Source organism: Aphis gossypii, chromosome 3 (assembly GCF_020184175.1).
Source record: "Aphis gossypii isolate Hap1 chromosome 3, ASM2018417v2, whole genome shotgun sequence".
In the NCBI taxonomy this organism is placed as follows: Eukaryota; Metazoa; Arthropoda; class Insecta; order Hemiptera; family Aphididae; genus Aphis; species Aphis gossypii.
This window is the reverse complement of record NC_065532.1, coordinates 4,675,316-4,692,988: the sequence shown is the minus strand read 5'-3', so window position 1 is coordinate 4,692,988 and position 17,673 is coordinate 4,675,316. Positions and strand designations below refer to the sequence as shown.

General features: G+C 25.6%; 3 protein-coding genes across 4 annotated transcripts in view; 2 read left to right on the top strand and 1 right to left on the bottom strand.

Moving 5' to 3' along the window:
* The window catches only part of LOC114120046 (NEDD8-activating enzyme E1 regulatory subunit), a 28,689-nt gene extending 19,916 nt beyond the window's left edge, over window positions 1-8,773 (top strand). Inside the window, exons 1-10 of one of the 2 annotated variants that reach the window (XM_027981829.2) lie at window positions 141-626; window positions 1,510-1,674; window positions 1,741-1,923; window positions 2,006-2,358; window positions 3,042-3,193; window positions 7,350-7,483; window positions 7,558-7,760; window positions 8,118-8,254; window positions 8,319-8,436; window positions 8,537-8,773. In XM_027981829.2, coding sequence (XP_027837630.1) covers window positions 556-626; window positions 1,510-1,674; window positions 1,741-1,923; window positions 2,006-2,358; window positions 3,042-3,193; window positions 7,350-7,483; window positions 7,558-7,760; window positions 8,118-8,254; window positions 8,319-8,436; window positions 8,537-8,649 — 1,629 coding nt within the window. In that variant the 5' untranslated portion in view covers window positions 141-555 and the 3' untranslated portion in view covers window positions 8,650-8,773. Of the gene's footprint in view, window positions 1-140; window positions 627-1,509; window positions 1,675-1,740; window positions 1,924-2,005; window positions 2,359-3,041; window positions 3,194-7,349; window positions 7,484-7,557; window positions 7,761-8,117; window positions 8,255-8,318; window positions 8,437-8,536 lie in introns of those variants that run through there. The other variant, XM_050204912.1, reaches the window with a different exon arrangement.
* A 987-nt stretch (window positions 8,774-9,760) lies between these two features.
* LOC114119997 (COP9 signalosome complex subunit 8) lies at window positions 9,761-10,824 on the top strand. Its single transcript, XM_027981754.2, has 2 exons — window positions 9,761-9,983; window positions 10,063-10,824. Exons 1-2 carry the CDS (start codon window positions 9,943-9,945, stop codon window positions 10,592-10,594), a joined length of 573 nt encoding a protein of 190 aa, XP_027837555.2. The 5' UTR covers window positions 9,761-9,942; the 3' UTR covers window positions 10,595-10,824.
* A 734-nt stretch (window positions 10,825-11,558) lies between these two features.
* LOC114120014 (vesicle-associated membrane protein-associated protein B) lies at window positions 11,559-16,900 on the bottom strand. Its single transcript, XM_027981771.2, has 6 exons — window positions 16,252-16,900; window positions 14,248-14,400; window positions 13,912-14,027; window positions 13,623-13,733; window positions 13,453-13,560; window positions 11,559-13,394 (listed from the first exon to the last, which is right to left on the bottom strand). Exons 1-6 carry the CDS (start codon window positions 16,310-16,312, stop codon window positions 13,221-13,223), a joined length of 723 nt encoding a protein of 240 aa, XP_027837572.1. The 5' UTR covers window positions 16,313-16,900; the 3' UTR covers window positions 11,559-13,220.
* Window positions 16,901-17,673: the final 773 nt, after the last annotated feature.

The window sequence follows — 17,673 nt, the reverse complement described above, 5'->3', positions numbered from 1 at the left end:
ACAGTTTTAATAACTATTAATTAAACACATTTATTTAAAAAAATTGATTTATTATTTTAATGTTATCATTAAAACTAGTATATATATATAACCTCAAAAAATATATTTTATCAATTGATTAATATCATCAAAATAAATAATACACTCATTTTAATTTTAATATTATTTATATACAATTACAAAACAAAATACTTATAAAATAAATTTAGCAATCTTTGCTTGATAAACTCAAACAGTAGTAAACAGTAGTACTAGTAGTATTAGTATAAGTACACTACTGCAACACTAGTACAGTACTATCGTCTAGTAAAGGACTTAATGTATTCATATTCGAAATCCGTGCTCAATAGTCAATGCTTATAAGTTATAATTCAAACAAAATATTATACATTATTAATAAATATATATTATAATCGGTCACACCTAACATTCACAATATATTTAGACATTTAGTAATTATAAAAGACTTTCACGTTATTATTTTAAATCTTAAGAAGTGTGTTAATTTATTTTATACTTAGAGAAATTGATTAGTAGACTGTTTGTTTTAAATTTATGATGGCTGTACCGTCTCCAAAATCACCTGAACAGTCAGAACGAAGTCGGAAATATGACAGACAACTGAGGTGATTTTTATCATCAATTACCATTAAACATATTAACATTTAAAACTCAATATTCTTAAAAAGTTATTTAAATTTAAAAGTTAATCAATAAATCAACAATAATATGTGGAATTCAAAAAATATTATTCCTACAATTTTTACAAGAACTGTACAATTATTAATCAATAACTTACTATTATCACTAGATGTCAATCTAAGTGTTTTAAAACTTGAATATAGTAGGTAGCGTAATTAACGGAGATGTGTGACTTAACCTTTTATCCTCTATAAACATAAATTAGCCCATTCTCCATCCATAAAAATTTCTAAAATTAGGTAATAACTACTTATCATAACTTATCAATATATTAATGTTAATATATTATATTAATTGATATTTCTAGCCTCCTCGAGATTTTAAACCGTACTTATGCCTATATTAGTCTCCATACAGTAACAGTATTTGAGTAAATACTATATATTTATACTCATTCATTTATTCTGGTTTTCTCCTAGAGATTTTTGCCACTGAGGTAATAGTAAATTATAATCTTCATAAATGGCTTTAATTAATTCGTAGTTCTACCTACTTTATGAAGAAACCATGAAATAAAATATGTTTAATAGCTGAACATTTAATGAATATAATTCCCTAAATTCTAATTAAATATTATTATTCTAGTCTGTGGGCTTTAATAAAGTTTATACGTATATATCAAATTCATATCTGTATTTATAATTTAACTTTAACCAACAATTTCACTATAATTTAGTAATTAAAGTACCTAATGTTTAATGTTTTATTTTAAATTATAGAACAATATTGTTTACTTATACTTAATCCATTAAAATATTTTTCATAATATTTGTGTATATACCTAATTTAAAATATTTATTATTTTAGATTATGGGGTGATCAAGGGCAACAAGATTTAGAAACTGCTCATGTGTGTTTAATTAATGCTACAGCATTAGGGACAGAGATATTGAAGTCATTGGTCTTGCCTGGTATTGGAGCGTTCACTATAATTGACAATGAAGTTATTACTGAAGAGGATATAGGTTCTAAGTAAGTTCTATAAAGTCTATATTACTTAATATTAGTTTAAATTATAATCGTCTTTTTCTCTGTTAGTTTTTTCCTTACAGCAGATAGAATAGGAGAAAAAAGAGGATCAATTGCTTCACAACTTCTATGTGAACTAAATCCAGATACCAGAGGTCACTTTATCGATGAATGTTTACTAAAATTATTAGATTTAAATCCTGGTTTATTTAATACATTTACTGTGGTTGTCACTACATCGCTACATGAAAAGTATTAATAATGATATTAAAAATAATATATCTAAAATGTTAAATTTAAATATTAACAAAACATTGTATTTTTTCCTTTTTAGAGAAATAATTGATTTGTCACATAAACTATGGACTTACAATATTCCTCTTTTAGTATGTCAAAGTTATGGATTTTTTGGTTCTATGAGACTTCAACTTGCCGAACATACTATGATAAAAACTCATCCAGACAACCAAAATCCCGATCTTCGGTTAGATTGTCCTTTTCCGAAACTTAAAGCCCATTTTGATTCTTATGATCTAGAAGCTCTTGATCTTACAAATCATTTACATGTTCCTTACCTTGTAATATTATATAAACACTTAGAAAAATGGCGTAATGATATAGGTGATGTCAATATGCTGCCTGAAGCATATAAGCAAAAACAAGTTATCCGGGAAAATATAAAAAATAGTTAGTATTATTTTTTTATTTTTAAATGATTACTCATTAGTCATTATTGAGATAATATTAGATCAAGTTAAATTGTAATTGTTGTCCATTAAGAAAAATAATGTATTTGGTAATATAAATTAAATTATAGTCATTATTTATGAGTATAAAATATTAATTAAACAATAGTTTTATAAATCAATATTAACTCACTACTTTATAGTTTAAATGTTATATTTTATTATTTTATCTATTCCCAAGTATAAAATACTTAAATACTAATTAAAGTATTATTATCTTGAATGTAAATTAACAACTAATCTGAATACAGAAAAGAAAAACCGCATCCCTTCGCTATACAATATTTTTTTTTTTTTAATGACAATTTATGTATTTAAATCGATTTAGAGTTTTTCGATGTTTTATTATTATTTTATATTTAAGAAATTAACTTTAAAATATATAAATGTTTATAAATTAAAAATTAAATAAAATATTAATGTGATTAGATTGTATAACTTAACTTTCTAATAAAATGAACTATTGAAATACCATTTATCTCAAATAATAATTTTTTAAATTATTGTAAGTGCTATAGTCTCGATTTCAATAAGTTAAAAATGTAATTTAATTAAAATTAAGACATTTTTATTATTATTATTATTATTCAGAAATATATCATTTTTATGAACATGTACTTTTAGGTATTAGAAAACATGAGAATGGTACCATGCATCATGAGGAGAATTTCGAAGAAGCCATTCGATCTGTTAATTTTGCTTATAATCGTACTTCATTGCCAGAAAATGTACGGCTTATACTTAAAGATGAAAAGTTAAAGAATTTAACATCAAATGTAAGTACCTATCTAAACTATAAATATTTTGGGTATTTTCTTGTTCTATGAGACTAACTTTTTTTGTGAAATGCTACAATCCTTGACTAAAGACTAACAAAATTTTCCTTTTTCCTATTTCAATAGTCTGCCTTATATTTCTTTTTAATAAATCACATTTAGTTCTTTATATAGTGTTAGATTCTGAACGAAGTGATGAATGTATTGATTTTATAATGATGTGTGTTTTTTTTTTTTTGTGTGTCTGTGTACAGCATAACTAGTCGAAATCATGCTTCAATTTCAAACTTTGGGGGTGGTTTCCGATAGAAAAGTGAATATCCTTGGTACATTATACAGGTCAAAAGTAAACATTTTCTAAGAGTTTTCAAAAAAATCGAGAAAAACAAAAAAAAGTGACGAAAAAACGGGAATTTTTACGCAAAACCAGTTTTAGACCAAATCGATTTTTTTATATGGTTGTAATTCATAAACTAATCATTTTAAATACTTGAAATTTTCACCAAATGTTTATGTTAGTGTTATCTATATACAGTTAAATTTTGACTTTTTTTGAGCTATTTATAGACAACTGAAATATTAAATTTTTCTGAAAAAATTTTTTGGCTCAATAAAAATAATTGAAAATTTAATACAAAATTCCTCATAAGTTATTCTTATGGTGATTAAAAAATTATAAAAATACATAGGCACAATTTTTTTTTATTAGCATTTGAAGTTCAAAGATTGACAAAAATTCGTCAAAACCATGAATATTTGCAAATTATTTTGTAGGTATAATTCATAAAAATTTTGCATTAGTAGCTAAGAGTTGAAAATTTAATACAAGATTTTAAATGAGTTTAGCTTACAATAATTATAAAAGAACTTAAATTTTGGTGTATTCAAGCCATTAAAACATAAACCTTTTTTTCCACCAACGACTGGAAATTATATCCTAGTCTGACAAATCATCTTTGTTCAGAATTGTTTTTCGTATACAATGATAACTATCAAATTTAATACTCCTATAATATATAATAGTGATCCACACTGCACCTAATGTATACCAGAGCGGTACCCACTTACCCGCTTTTTTAATAAGCATGAAAAATGGGATGATTTAATATTATTGTTAATAAGTTAAGTATTGCTGTAATGATAACTAAAATGTATGCAAAATTTACATGTTTTTTTTTGTAAACATGATACATGGGTAATCAATTGGAGAATATCAGATTTTGATTGTTTTTTTAAGACACCAGTGAATTTATATTTTTTGCATTCTGAAACTTTCTAAATTTAGCTAAATATGATTTTGAGCGATGACACTTTTTTCTATAATGCTTTTTTTAATTTCTGTTATTTTGCTGATCTAATAAATTCTATAATTTGAGTATATAATCCACTTAAAGAATCTATCAGTTTTTGCTGTGGTTTATTGTCAAATGTTTAAAATTTGTTTTTTTTAAGTTTTCTTGAGTGATGATTACCAACATTCTGAATAAATTAATGTTCCCCTTTTTACATTTAACAAAATTCATTTAGAAAAGTAAACATAGTTTCAAGAATTTGGATCAAAAATTATTCATAAGTTTCATAACATATTTGTCCGAAAATCTATTATTTTCTCTTAGAAAATACATTTTTATCTGTTTTAACAATTTTTTTATCTTTCTCAATTATGCTCTTGCCTCAATATTGAGAACACAAATAATTATCCCAGTCAGTATATTTGTTTATTTTCAAATTGTTATTGTGCCCTACTATAAAACTATAAAAGTTAACACCTCAGGTCCAAGCAAAATAAATTGTTTAATAATAATTAATAAACAGAAGATGATTGTGTTTAAAACAAGTGTTGTTTCGGATTTAACTTTTTTTGAATATTTTAGATTCTGAACGAAGTGATGAATGTATTGATTTTACAATGGTGTGTGTTTTTTTTTTTTTTTTTTTTGTGTCTGTGTACAGCATAACTAGTCGAAATAATGCTCCAATTTCAAACAATGGGGGTGGTTTCCGATGTAAAAGTGAATATCCTTGGTGCATTATAGAGGTAAAAAGTTAACATTTTCCAACAGTTTTCAAAAAAATCGAGAAAAACAAAAAAAAAATGACGGAAAAACGGCAATTTTTACGCAAAACCAGTTTTCGACCAAATCGATTTTTTTTTATGGTTGTAATTCAAAAACTAATCACTGAAAATACTTGAAATTTTCACCAAATGTTAATGTCAGTGGTATCCGTATATAGTTAAATTTTCAAAAAATTTTGACTTTTTATGAGTTATTTATAGACCACTGAAATTTTCGATTTTTTTGAGAATTTTTTTTTAAAGTGTCGATAAAAATTTTTTGGATGACCAAAAAGTTTTGAAAATTTGGTACAAGGTTCTCCATACATTTTTCTTCAAATATCTGTAAAAAAAACTCTACCGGATTTAGACAAAAAATTTTTATGAGTGTTTGAAATTTAAATTTTTACAAAAACCGCGTTAAATAACAGTTTAGCCTCAAACGATTTTTGATATTTGTTATTATTCAAAAAGTATAAGTCGTAGATACTTGAAAATTTTACCAGTTATTAAGATTCGCGTTTTCTTTACGTGATTTAAATTTCAAAAAATTTTGACTTTTTATGAGTTATTTATAGACCACTGAAATTTTCAATTTTTCTGAAAAAATATTTTTGAAGTGTCGATAAAATTTTTTTAGCCCTATCAAAATACTTGAAAATTTAATACAAAGTTCCTCATATTTTATTCTTATAGTGATTAAAAAATTATAAGAATACATAGGCACAATTTTTTTTTATTAGCATTTGAAGTTCAAATATTTACAAAAATTCGTCAAAAGCATGAATATTTGCAAATTATTTGAAGTTGAAAAATCATAAAATTTTTTGTGTTTATAACTAAGGATTAAAAATACAACACTAAGTTTTCCATAAGTTTACCTTCAAGTATCTATAGAGAAAACTCGAAGCATCATTATAGGAAAAATTTTTAGTGCGTTTGAATTTTAAATTTTAACGAAATAGCGTAACGATAACGATTTATTCTCAAACGATTTTAAATATTTGTTATTATTCAAAAAGTATAAGTCGTAGATACTTGAAAATTTTACCAGTTATTAAGATTCGCGTTTTCTTTTCGTGATTTAATTTTCAAAATATTTTGACTTTTTTTGAGCTATTTATAGACAACTGAAATTTTCAATTTTTCTGAAAATTCTTTTTTTATGTGTCGATAAAATCTTTTTGGCCCTATCAAAATACTTGAAAATTTAATGCAAAGTTCCTCATAAGTTATTATTATAGTGATTAAAAAATTATAAGAATATATAGGCACAATTTTTTTTTATTAGCATTTGAAGTTCAAATATTGACAAAAATTCGTCAAAACTATGAATACTTGCAAATTATTTTGTAGGTATATTTCATAAAAATTTTTGTATAAGTAGCTAAGAGTTGAACATTTAATACAAGGTTTTTCATAAGTTTAGCTTACAATTATTATAAAAGAACTTAAATTTTGTTGTATTCAGGCCATTAAAACATAAACAACCTTTTTCACCAACCACTAGAAATTATATCCTAGGCTGACAAATCATCTTCGTTCAGAATCGTTTTTCGTATACAATGATAACTATCATTGGATTCAAATTTAACACTCCTATAATATATAATAATGATCCATACGGCACCTAATGTACAGCAGAGCGGTATCCACTTGCCCACTTTTTAATATTATACTTACAAAATATAAATTTTTCGAAAGTATAGATTTGCAACTTAACCATTCTTATATATATATTTTTTTTTTTGGTATTTTAAATACCAAATTCTTAATCAGTCTTGCTACTTCTTCTTTAGTCTTAAGTAGGGACCAAATTTTCATAATGTGAATATTAAATAATATTAATTATAAAACGGATTTTAAATCTTAAAATGTGATTTTTATAATGAAATTAAAGTGAGACTACTAATGGTGTTTTAACTAACAGGTAAATGTCATAAACAGGAATAAACAAAATTATAAAACAAATAATATAACGTTATAACAATAGGTAATTGTAAACTGAAGCAAGATTATGTGTCTCAATGATAGCCATAATCTTGTTAAACTAGAAAATGCTATATTTGTATCAATTAATTTAATTTTTATCTAATTTAGAGTCAACCTTTCTGGATAATGGTCAAAGCACTTAAAGATTTTGTGGATAATGAAGGATGTGGCAGGCTTCCAGTTCGTGGAACATTGCCTGATATGACAGCTGACACTTTTAAATACATCAGTTTGCAACAATTGTAATATTTTCATAATTCCTTTAAAATATTTTTAATATAGTGTAAGCATAAAAATATTGTCAATGTGTATTTAGATATCATGAGCAAGCTGCTAAAGACGCAGAAGCAGTCTATAACCGGGTCCAACAACTTCTTCAGGATATTAACCTTCCTGATGATACCATCACAGAACAAGATATTAAAATATTTTGTAAACATGCATCTGAGTTATGTGTTATAAGAGGTACACGGATAGCTGATGAATATGAACGTAAAGGGAATACTGATAATGAAATATGTGAGTTAAATGTTTAATATTATTCAAAAATCACAGAGTAGAGAATGACACTATATATTTTGTAACTTCAAGAAAAAGCTCATTATATTTTTTTAATATTTCTTCAGAATGAAAAATTTCCTATTTCATTAGAAAAATAATAATTGATAATTGATGACTTGAACTTAAATCAATTAATATTTTTCTCTTTTAACAGAAAATTTCAATGTTTTTGTTGCCAATTAAGACATACCCTGCCCAATGATTGTCTATAAAAAAATTAATTAGAAATAAGTAGAAATAGAAATAACCTAACTATCTCTATAGTTTAAGTCTACTATTTGTTTCATTTTTGTACATGATTGACACCTTTTTTAGGTCAAAGCCTTGAAGATCCAGACAGTTTAATTGAACATTATATTATACTGCGTGGTATAGAAAGATTTTATTCGGAATATTATACATATCCTGGTGAAATTGATGAACAAGTTGAACCTGATATTCCTAAGCTGAAGGTAAACACAATAATTATTAATTAAATAAAAACTTTACATTCGGTAATATGTTATATATTTTTAGGTATGCATATCCAAACTATTAAGTGAATGGGGTTGTATGTCTTCGACAAAAGAAGACTCTATACATGAGTATTGTCGCTATGGCAAGTCTGAATTACATAGTGTATCTTCGTTCATTGGTAAAATTTCATTATTTATTTACTCTTAAATTATGATATACTTTTACTAAAATGAATTACTATTCAGTTTGTTCGTATTTAAATATTTTTATATTTTCAGGTGGTTGTGTATCGCACGAGATAATAAAAATAATCACACGACAATATAAACCTGTAAACAACTCTTTTGTATTTAATGCCATCAGTTGTAGTACTGAATCTTTTACATTATAATTTTAAGACTTCAAGAATCAATGATAAGAAGTAAAATGTTATAAATATTATTTTCTATCATTTCAATATTAATTAAACAAAATTATTTATAAAAAAACCTATAAAAATACATTAGTGAACAAGATTTGTTTTATTATTTTAATATTAGTATTTAGAAGTATAGTTGTTGATAGAACATAATAATTATTATAATGGTTTATACTTTTATCTACAACCACAATTAGCAGTCATAACTCAGGGGTTAAAATGTTATATATTATTATATCTTAGTCCCTGGTTACAACTTACAGCTACTATGACTATTACAAGATGTAGTTAGCTCTTCCTCTTAAATTCAAAAATCAGACTTGTGTAAGCTTGTCTAGAAGGTGAAATGTATATGTATATAATTGTGTTACAATGTATGACTTGTATACATAAATACATGAATCTTAACATTCTAATCACTATCAAATATATAAATATATAATCTTGAAACAAACAAGAAGTGTCCGTTAGTGAATGGTAAGATATATTTCAGGTTCTACCAAGAAGTATTCATTAACTTTAAAATATTAATATCAATAACAATTAACAGGTTTGATATTGTTTGACAGATTGTATTAATATTAAACAATATTAATTAATAATTATTAGTAAATTATTCGATTAATTACGCTTTGTCAGTTGATTTAGAACAACGCATTGCTAAACCTCAGTTTTAATTATTATACATACACATAATCATTTCCTAGGTCACTATTTCATGAAAAAACGATCAAATCATCAAATTAATTCTCTTTTTTTAATGATAAAAATTTAAAAATTGCCGATATTGGTGATATCATCTTATAATACAATCGGCACTCTTAACTTTTCAAAGTTGGCAATTTTGAATTTGAAAATAAATAATTAATTTTTTTTTTTAGCTATTGTTTTTTAGAAGAAGTATTTTTATCCCGTATAACAATAAGAATTCTTATTATAGTCGGTGCTTTACCCGCCATTCGCCAACATTATGGTATATCACGATCTTGTAATAATAATTAATAATAGTGGTAAACTATATATTATTTATAAGCCCGGCCAACCTGTAAGATATCATGATATGAAAAAAATAAAAAATTGTATGATAATTAATAATTGATGTTTTGTCGGTGTTAAATGTTGATATGATTAAATATCATATTATATATTCATATCCACTAATCTATTATTTTAAAGTTTAAAACTGCTAACTAGTATTCTTTATAGTATTTTAGCCAACCGTCGACAGTTTACATTATTTTATATTCATCCAGTGTATTTTTCGCTATGCCATCTCCAAATATGATTCCTGAACCGCTCGACGTCAGGTAGGCATAGTTCACAATCGTTCAATTTTGTTTTAAGGTTCAACTTTAATTGTATAGTGGATTATTGTCTGTGTTTTAGTTTCGTTATCGAAGAGCTCGAAAATGACGAAATCCAAGAAGGGTCTCTGACGGCTGAACAGTACACCAAATTATTTTCCGCCTATTTGTACACAAACGAATTGTGCGCCGCAAAATTCTTATGGCGCCGCGTACCTGAGGCACTGAAGTCCGATCCCGAATTACATAAGGTTTGGTCAATTGGCAAAGCCCTCTGGTCAAAACACTACACACAAGCATATGAACTGATTGACTGCAAATGGTCTGACGTACTTGAGCCTATTATGGTTGCAATCAAGCGTCGCATCCAACAGGACACATTAAAATTCATTAGCATGCACTACGAAAACATTCAACTCGACAAATTTCAAACGTACATGGGAGTAGACAAAGAACAAGCAGAGAGAATAGTGGAAAGTGAAGGTTGGACATGTAAAAATGGATATGTAATGCCAATAGCAATCAGTGAACCTGATTTGGGACTAGGCGGTAGTCAAGAAATTCTAGACAGATTGGTGACACTATCATCATTTACATCTTATATTGAAAATTGAATCAGTTTTTTTTTATATTAAATAAATTTAAGGCTGATTCTAACCTGTCAACTAAGATAGCTTGATTTAAAATAAATTTTAATAAATCATTTTGTGATCAAGTGTATACAAATGTAACATACCTAACGATTATATTAAATCTATCTTATAAATGTTTTTATTTTATTTTATATTCATTTTTTACTGAGTTAATAAACAGTACTTAGTACTATGTGTTATGTTTAATAAAATTTACTGTGTTTTAGGTATAAAAAGTAATTCCATTAAAAAATAAACCATCCTTTCTTAAAATTATCTTATCAAGTTTAAGAAAACAGAACTTTTTATAAAAGAATAAAAATAAATATTTTAATTCTTTTCAAAAAAATATGATCATGAAGGACAATTTGATTAATATATATTGTACGCGTTCAATTAATATAAAAAAAGTAAACAGAACTATGTCCTAAATAATAATATAATAGTTAATTAATGATTTAATAGTTTTTAATTAAAAAGTTAATGTATTATAAAAAGCTAAAACTTCATACTATTTATTTTTATAATAGCCATTTAGGTTACATTATCAGATATTCTTACCACAATTATTGTTACATAAATGTTTAAAATATTAAGTAACAAATTATATCTTGTTCAATATATTAATATTTTATACACTTCATATTTATGTACTTTGACCAGACACGTTTAAGAGATATTTATAATCATTTTTAAATAGTAATATTTTACACTCTCAATTCACTTGAAAATTAAATATAGTAAAAATTCATTAGGCAAACATGGATAATGTCCATACAATAAGTCAATTTTCTTTTATACTTAAGTAACTACAAATAATATCGTAACTGTAGAACAAACATAGCACATGTTAGTAAGACGAAGACAATAAACACAGGTAAGACGACCAGTATAAATTGTAATTTATTTGAAAAATGTAATAAGGTATTCATGAAAAATAAAAATATTAAAACCAATAAACATTATATTTTTGATAATAAATTATGGTATACATCTATGAAAGTAGACAGTTTATTTTAAAGTTATAGGACGCCATACACCACCACCACCATCCCTGTTGAGTTAGATTAGTTGTCTGTCTTATAAACATACAACACGGTAAATTTGTGTTCATCAGTTCCGATGTAATATTATTGTGCTATAATGTTAGAATAAATCTGTCTATGTTCTCTTTTGTTTTTGTTTTTTTTGTTTACTGTATTTTAATTTTTAAGTAATTATATGGAGCATATGTTAAATGTTAAAATGCTAATAACTAAGCATTCTATTAAAAATGTAAATATTGTAAATCCCAACGAAAGAACACAATAATTTTACTAATGATTTTAATAATTCACTAACATCAAAGTTATAGACATACAATTGGTACTGCTGAAATCAAATTTTCTATGAAGTATGTTTATAAAATAAGTATAATACATTTGGCCGAGTATCCCCTTAATGAACAATATTTCTAAAAATTAATCTATTTTTATGATAAAACAAAATATTGTACCTAATTTTTATTATGCTGAAAAGTATAAATTGTATTATACATTTTAATTACTTTAATTTTAATTTGTATCACATTACTCATTAGTAGTACAAATATATTTGTCATGTAATATAATATTAATAATGTTTCCAATTAAAATGTGATAGTCATAAAGTTTTTCAAAAATATGTACAATAATAAATTGATTTCATAATAATGTGTTAATATTTGGTACATTTTAATCATTGTTTAATAATTATTGAATTTTGAACATAGTTATGTTAAAAATGTAAATATTATTCAAACACTAAATTCATGCATATAAATGTATGTATTGTATAATATGTACATAACACATAATTTAGTTTAAAACAAAATGATTTATTTTCTATAGACTTACAATAATTTATATTATTAAGTTTTTAATTATTTTGTTTTTTTTTCACATTGGTAAATAACACTATGTTTTACTCAATATGAATACATTTTAACATAAATATTTAAAAAAGTAATAATAAGAATAAGAGTAAAAACCAATAAATAAGAATTTGATATTAATACATACAAGATTACAATAATTTATTATTAAAAAATAAATACAAACAGTTGGAACTGACAGATAAAACACATGTTTTAGAATAAAGATAATACATTTTGTTTGTATACAATATTAGTCTATTAGAAAAAGATAGAAAGAGAGAATAACAGTAATCCAATATATTTAGCTATTAAAGATATTAACCAGTTAAAAATTCAATCAAACTAAAAAAAAAAATAACTTTCACAGAAGAAAAAAACAATAACCAAATACTCTTTAACTAATTACCTGCACCATAACGGGTTTATAAGCTAATTGATCTGTGCAAAAAGAAAGGTTTTTATTTATATATTTTTCCAAATTAATATGCGCATGAATATCTATAGAATATTGGATTATAATTATTGATGGCAACTTAATAATATGTATTTATAAATTGTTTTTTATGGACCTTAATAGATAGGACTATGCACAAAGAATTTGCATTAAAAATTTGAAATACAATTTTTTTGTTTTTTTGCTTTATAAATTAATATTATATATTTATTTTCAAATTAAAATGTTTTCTTTTTCAAACGTAAATTTAAAATATCTTACTAAAATACATATTTTCCAGCGATAATACCCAACAATGCTACTACTATCGCCAGACCAACCATCAAAGTGATATTGGCATTTCTGTTTTGCATATCCAAATGCTGACTACCACCAACAGAACGTTTTTGAGATTGCTGGTTTTTGAGTTCATATTGAAGTTGCAATAATTCTTCCTATAAAGTAAAATTTTTTTTAAATAAAATGTTAAAAATAAAATCATTAGAATCTTACTTTCAATTTCATATTTTCTTGTCTTAAGATTGTCTCTTCCTCACGTAATTCTTTTACTTCAGTGGTTGCTTTTTGTAGTTCTGTTTCAGTATTTGTTTCTAGTACAGCCTGTTTAAAAAATATTTAATGGTTATTAATTTTATTGAATTGGAATAATCAAAATAATTTACTGTGGTATCATCATGAATGTTTTTAGATTCTAATAACTGTTCAACTGTAGGCATTTCAAACGAGCATTTTAGTTTAGAATCCATTATTCTACCTTCATCGACATCTCTCCACTGTAATAAAATAAATGTTAGTTATCATTTAAATAAGATAAATGTTTTGGATAGATTATAAATATATATTTCAAATAAAAAATAAAATAAAATTTTAAATATTTTAGTTTTTTAATCTGATTAAAATATTTTGTTATTATTTTTTGACTTAAAAACTGTTATGAAACATAGAAGTAACCTGAAAAGCTTTTCCATCTTCACCATAATCAGCAGCAGGATCGATAAGAACAGTCTGTACCAAAAACTTGTGTTTATTTCGTTCATTGGCATCATAGTCGAATGGTTGCAATATTACTGGATAACAAATTCATAACACACACCAACAAAAACACAAGTTAGAACAATCATATAGGGGAAAATATTTTTAAGGTTCATTAAAATATTATAAAATGGTAAAAAAGCATGGTAATAAAAATTAATCAGACAAAAAGGGAAAAAAATCTGAAAAGGATTGTTAATTTAAAGATCGGATGCAAATAAATAAAAATATTTAAGTACATTTGTTTATAGATACCTGAAATTTCTGCCTTTTCTTTAGGACCAAGTTCACCACAATTTGGCCTTACACAATAACGCTTAGGTGCCGTAGTTTTTATTTTGAAAGCCACTTTTCTTTCACTTGGATTTTTCAAAGACATAATTGTTTGAACTGGTTCAGTAAATGGACCTAAAAAAAAAAATTTTTTTTTACAAATCATACTTAAATTAAATTAATTTATAATTAAAATATAAAATAAAACTTTATTCAGTCAAAAGTCCACAGAGCTTTGAATTTGTTAATGTAAACCTATTTTATTATACTTTAAAGATAAATTTAAAATATGAATGTTGTTAGTTAATTATTCTATGATAAAAATTGAAAATTATGATCTAATAGTTTATACATTTAACATATTTTAATAATCTTTATAATAATATTATGATTCGTGTTAAATAATAGTCTAAAATAAAAACAACCATGATTATTTTAACTTTTAAGAGCCTGTATCAAGACTCAAAGGATTTTTTAGGTTAATAAATGTTCAGAACCCCTGCCTTACGCCATACATTAAGAATTTATGATAAGATAAAAATATAAAATAATAGTGAAAATTATTGTTGCTTATAACATATTAAACTTGTAACATACCTACCTATTTTTATTATGATTCATAAAACTTAAATTCTACTATAAATTAAAAATAAAGTAAAATAACAGTCAATTTAAAATTTTGGTTTTAGTTATCGAACATTTATTAAATATAACGGTAGGAATGTTAAGTTTTAACCTGGGATCATATTGTTTAAAATCCTAAAGAACCATACTGCTAGTATTTGGCATTTTGGCATATAGCAGTATGTTAGTTAAAAAAAAAAAATGTACCTATTATCATTGCAAATTAATTATAGTGTAATTGGTGGTGGCTTGACATTTGCTTCATTTACAAAGGAAAAAATCTTAGTTTGTTTCTTGAATTATTAATCATATGACTGCAATCAATGTATTGCCTACTATAAATGAGTATTTCAATTTTTTATTTTGTTTTAACTATTTTGTATGTTACACTAATTCTACATTAAATTTAAGTATATTTTTCAATTACCTGATATGACCAAAATGCATAAAAATATCTTTAATCATTAATAAAAATTGATTTGCATAAAGCTAATATTTACAAAAAATTTTTTTAGAATACCTAAGTTAGGTAGGTGTCTATATTAAGTTATACAATCAGTAAAAATATCAGTTATGAAAAGCTAAAATTAACCTATCTCATAAATTATTATTTTATTTAATACAAATATTTCTAATTAAAAACTTAATTTACTAATAATATATTGATGTACCTAATCTTCTTTATTTAGACCTTATTTATCATTATTTAACAATGATACACAATCTCACAACACAAATAATCTAGTAGGTAATGCAAATATAAATAAAAACATTAATTTTAAATTCTTTTTTATAATGACTAGTAAAATTAAGTAGGTAGGTATTATTTAAGTAAACAGTACATTTAACCCACTAGGAAGATGAAAATAAAGGATATTAATTTATACTTATGTAGCAATTTAAACAGAAACTACTACTACATAATTTATAAACAAAGCCTTAATTTTATTGTTCAAAGGTACAACGTAAAATTGAAAAAAAAAGAAAAAGAAACAAGGTAATTAATATTTTCAATTTTAACATGAACGGACAACATCATACAGCAATATTTTGTGAGAAAACTTTCAACAAGGGTGGCAATGGAATATACATGAAAACAACAGTACTCAATAGAAGAGTAAAATAAAAAACAAACGATTGTGTAGTAGACGCCAACATGTATCAAGTATGTTAAGCTAAATCATTAGACTCCGAGGTATCTACCTGCAATGTAACATGTGCCTTAGTATACATAATTACATAGCTACGATGGTTTTAAACCTTATAGAAAGAGATAGTAATAGATCGTTTTTTTCCCAAAACAATGCACACATACACACACAAACCCAAAAATCATTGGTTTCGTGCCGAGTATTTGCTAACCTTTGAATTTGAGCTCGTGCGGTGGCTCGATGAATAGTATCTGTTCGATCTTTGACGACATGGTTCGTTGCTCGTCTCAAGTGGTATCAAGAAGATGGTAAAGCTGTCGTCAATCTAATGTTCGCAGATGTGAAAGAACCGGCGAAGGTGGTGACGATGGTGACTGCTGCTGCTGTTATATTGTTCGAGTAGCTAAGCTGCTGTTAAGTGATAGCCGACTATGAGTTGACACAAATGCGCGGGCGCGAACCTCAAAGGAACACGCACACAAACGCAAGATACACACACACACACGCTCGCGCGAACGCTGCAAAACGTCGCGGGGCAAACGGTACGTACAATACGCGCGCGCACACACACTCACACACACACGTACACGTATACACAAGAATAGGACGGAGGTGATAAATGACCGACCGGTGGATCGTATGTCTGTAAGTCGGAGCTCAACGTCTTCGGCTCTACGGTCAGAATTCGAAACGTTGTCGTGCGACAGACGCGAGAGCGAAAAATGTGTTGAAAAAAAGAAAGTCGAAAATTTACTGTAGTAGTATGGCTGACTAGAACGCAATTGCCAAGTAGTAGACTTGTAAAGGCCCTGAGCTGAGCCGTAAAGCCCGTAGAGGAAAGCTTGATGTCTGATGATTAGAAAAAAACAATAATACAACTATTACTATACAAGTAGAACCGTCTGTTTGACTGGAACACCACTACACCAGTAACAGCAGCTGTTGCTATGAGGTTATGAAAAAACTGTAGTATACCACGACCGCGGTCGTCTGAAACTACCTCCATGCCTGGTGACTTGATATTGGCGGGCTTGTCGCAAGCTATTATAGTGAGTCGATAGATTCTAGTTTTGTAATTACATTTTTTACTTACCTCGTACAGTAAAGGTGTTTTGCTATGATATTTTTTTAAAATGTATATCGATATTTTGCTGATTTATGTACGTATAAATACAGTTTACATAATGAAAACAACTTAAACTTGATTAAAAAATGTACTCATTACTCAATAATATACCTATTTATTTCAACTCTAAAATTATTTTCAATAATTTATTTCAGATACTCGTAAATGTATTTTTCATTTCCAGTGATCTACGTATAGAGATGGGCATCAACTGGGACGTATTCTAGCTTCTTAATAAAGAAATTCAATATTTTCATTCTTTAACAGTAAAATAGGCAACTATGGTAAGTAGGTACTATATTATACTATAATAGACGAGTAATAATATACTATAATATATAATGTGTATCATTTTATTATTATTATTATTAATAATATTTTATAAATGATATTTAGTTAATTATTTATTATGTAAGTAAATTAGTTAACATTTGTACAATACTTGAAAAACACTAGAGAAGGGAGTATCCATCAACACTAAATTTTCCAAATATGTATGCTATATTC

Coding starts and splice junctions, on each gene's coding strand:
- LOC114120014 (XM_027981771.2), bottom strand. CDS start 16,312: ATGTCGTCAAAGATCGAACAGATACTATTCATCGAGCCACCGCACGAG. Junction 14,401..16,251: donor GCACGAGCTCAAATTCAAAG/GTTAGCAAATAC, acceptor TTTTTTTTTTAG/GTCCATTTACTGAACCAGTT. Junction 13,734..13,911: donor AAGATGGAAAAGCTTTTCAG/GTTACTTCTATG, acceptor ATTTTATTACAG/TGGAGAGATGTCGATGAAGG.
- LOC114119997 (XM_027981754.2), top strand. CDS start 9,943: ATGCCATCTCCAAATATGATTCCTGAACCGCTCGACGTCAG. Junction 9,984..10,062: donor CCTGAACCGCTCGACGTCAG/GTAGGCATAGTT, acceptor TCTGTGTTTTAG/TTTCGTTATCGAAGAGCTCG.